Source organism: Haplochromis burtoni, unplaced genomic scaffold, assembly GCF_018398535.1.
Source record: "Haplochromis burtoni strain Fernald_Lab_line unplaced genomic scaffold, NCSU_Asbu1 Contig_766, whole genome shotgun sequence".
NCBI lineage: Eukaryota > Metazoa > Chordata > Actinopteri > Cichliformes > Cichlidae > Haplochromis > Haplochromis burtoni.
In genome coordinates, this window is record NW_024583127.1 from 174,400 (window position 1) to 175,876 (window position 1,477).

The 1,477-nt window shown below is 40.7% G+C and overlaps 1 protein-coding gene across 1 annotated transcript; it reads left to right on the forward strand.

Moving 5' to 3' along the window:
- On the forward strand, positions 1-1,477 carry LOC102303135 (RPA-related protein RADX; the record flags this gene model as incomplete). The annotated part of the gene is given in 3 exon segments (XM_014330389.1): positions 1-26; positions 396-504; positions 1,422-1,477. Coding segments are annotated over 3 exon segments (191 nt in total), but the record flags the coding sequence as incomplete, so codon positions are not given.

Sequence of the window (1,477 nt, forward strand, 5' to 3'; positions counted from 1 at the left end):
TTACCAGGCTGAGCTCAACGACATAGGTACACAGGACCAAAGCAATGAGACTTTTTTAGTCATTTTTTCCTTTTTCAAACTCCGGTACTTTGGGGTAAAAGGTGTTTTATGATGTGCAGATTTTAAAGCTTAACATGTTATTATATTAACTTCACCCTAAAACTCAGTTTGAACTGGTGATTCTTTGCTTTTGTGCCCAGTGGCCCTCTCATTGAGTCTCCCCACTTGTGTTATTCACACACGTCTATATTTAATCTTTCATTTTAGCCTTTTCAACTTCTCAGTTACCTTTAAATCTCACCACAGGTTAGAAGTCAGACTTATTCTAACTGAACATTGTGTACATGGACACCTGTGACTCACAGTTATCGCTTTGATTCTGCTTTTCTGTGCAGAGATCAGTGTGAACAGCAGAAATCCTGCTGCACGGATTTCTGTCCTCCAAAAATCCACTGTTTCACCTGACTATCTGCCCCCTGCACCCACCTACAGCTTCTACAACAGGTATATGATCCTGTTTGCACATGAGGACTCTACTCAAACCCTTAGAGCAGTGTTTCCCAAACTCTTTGAGCCACGGCACATATTTCACATCAGAAAAATCACAAAGCACACCACCAAACAAAAATGTCACAAAAACCATTTTTATTGAAATATAATGATAATCTGCTCTCAATTTACTTACTTAGTGTGAAACCAGGCCTGCTTAGTTGAACACAAAGCTGATATTCTTGCAGGAACTGAAGAAAGACACACAGGAAGTTCTTCCTCAACAGCTCTGAGTCTTTTTTTTTCCTCTTTATTGCAGTCGTACTATAGTACTACTCTGTACATTAGTATTTCTTCTTGTCTTCTTCTGTTTTACTGGCGGTTGGCAGTCCACTTAACCCACTTAGTTGAAGAGAATCTAATTGTTCTTCCTGTTCCTGTTCGTCCTGTCACTACACGCCACTCGCTTGGAGTACCAATCTGGTGAAAGTGGATAAACTTCCACGGCACACCTGATAATTTCTTATGTTACGCTTATGTGCTGTGGCACAGTGGTGGGAAACACTCCCTTAGAGGCTGCTGTTTGTTTATCTGTTTGTGAGCAAGATTATGAAGACACTATAAAACACTATATATTAGTGAAGCAATTTAGGTTTTAATGTGAGTTTGATCAAAAAACGGGGACTTGGCCTTGGTAGATGTTTTGCGTCCTCTTCTAGTCTAAATAAAGCATTCCTGGCTCATGTCGGTAACCTTGGTCCTTCCAGCTGAATGTTTCACTGACCCTGAAACTAAACTCTGCCCTTCAAACAGGCAAACATCATACATGAGAAATGTCCCCATAATTCAAAGATGTCCTCATTTTGATCGTTTAAAGCTGATGTCCTCTCATGGTTTGAAAGACAAGTGCACACACTGACTCTTTTTGTCAGTAAGGAGCTGCTGGACTGCCCTAACGGTGCTGAATGTGATGTTATTGGCCTGCTGA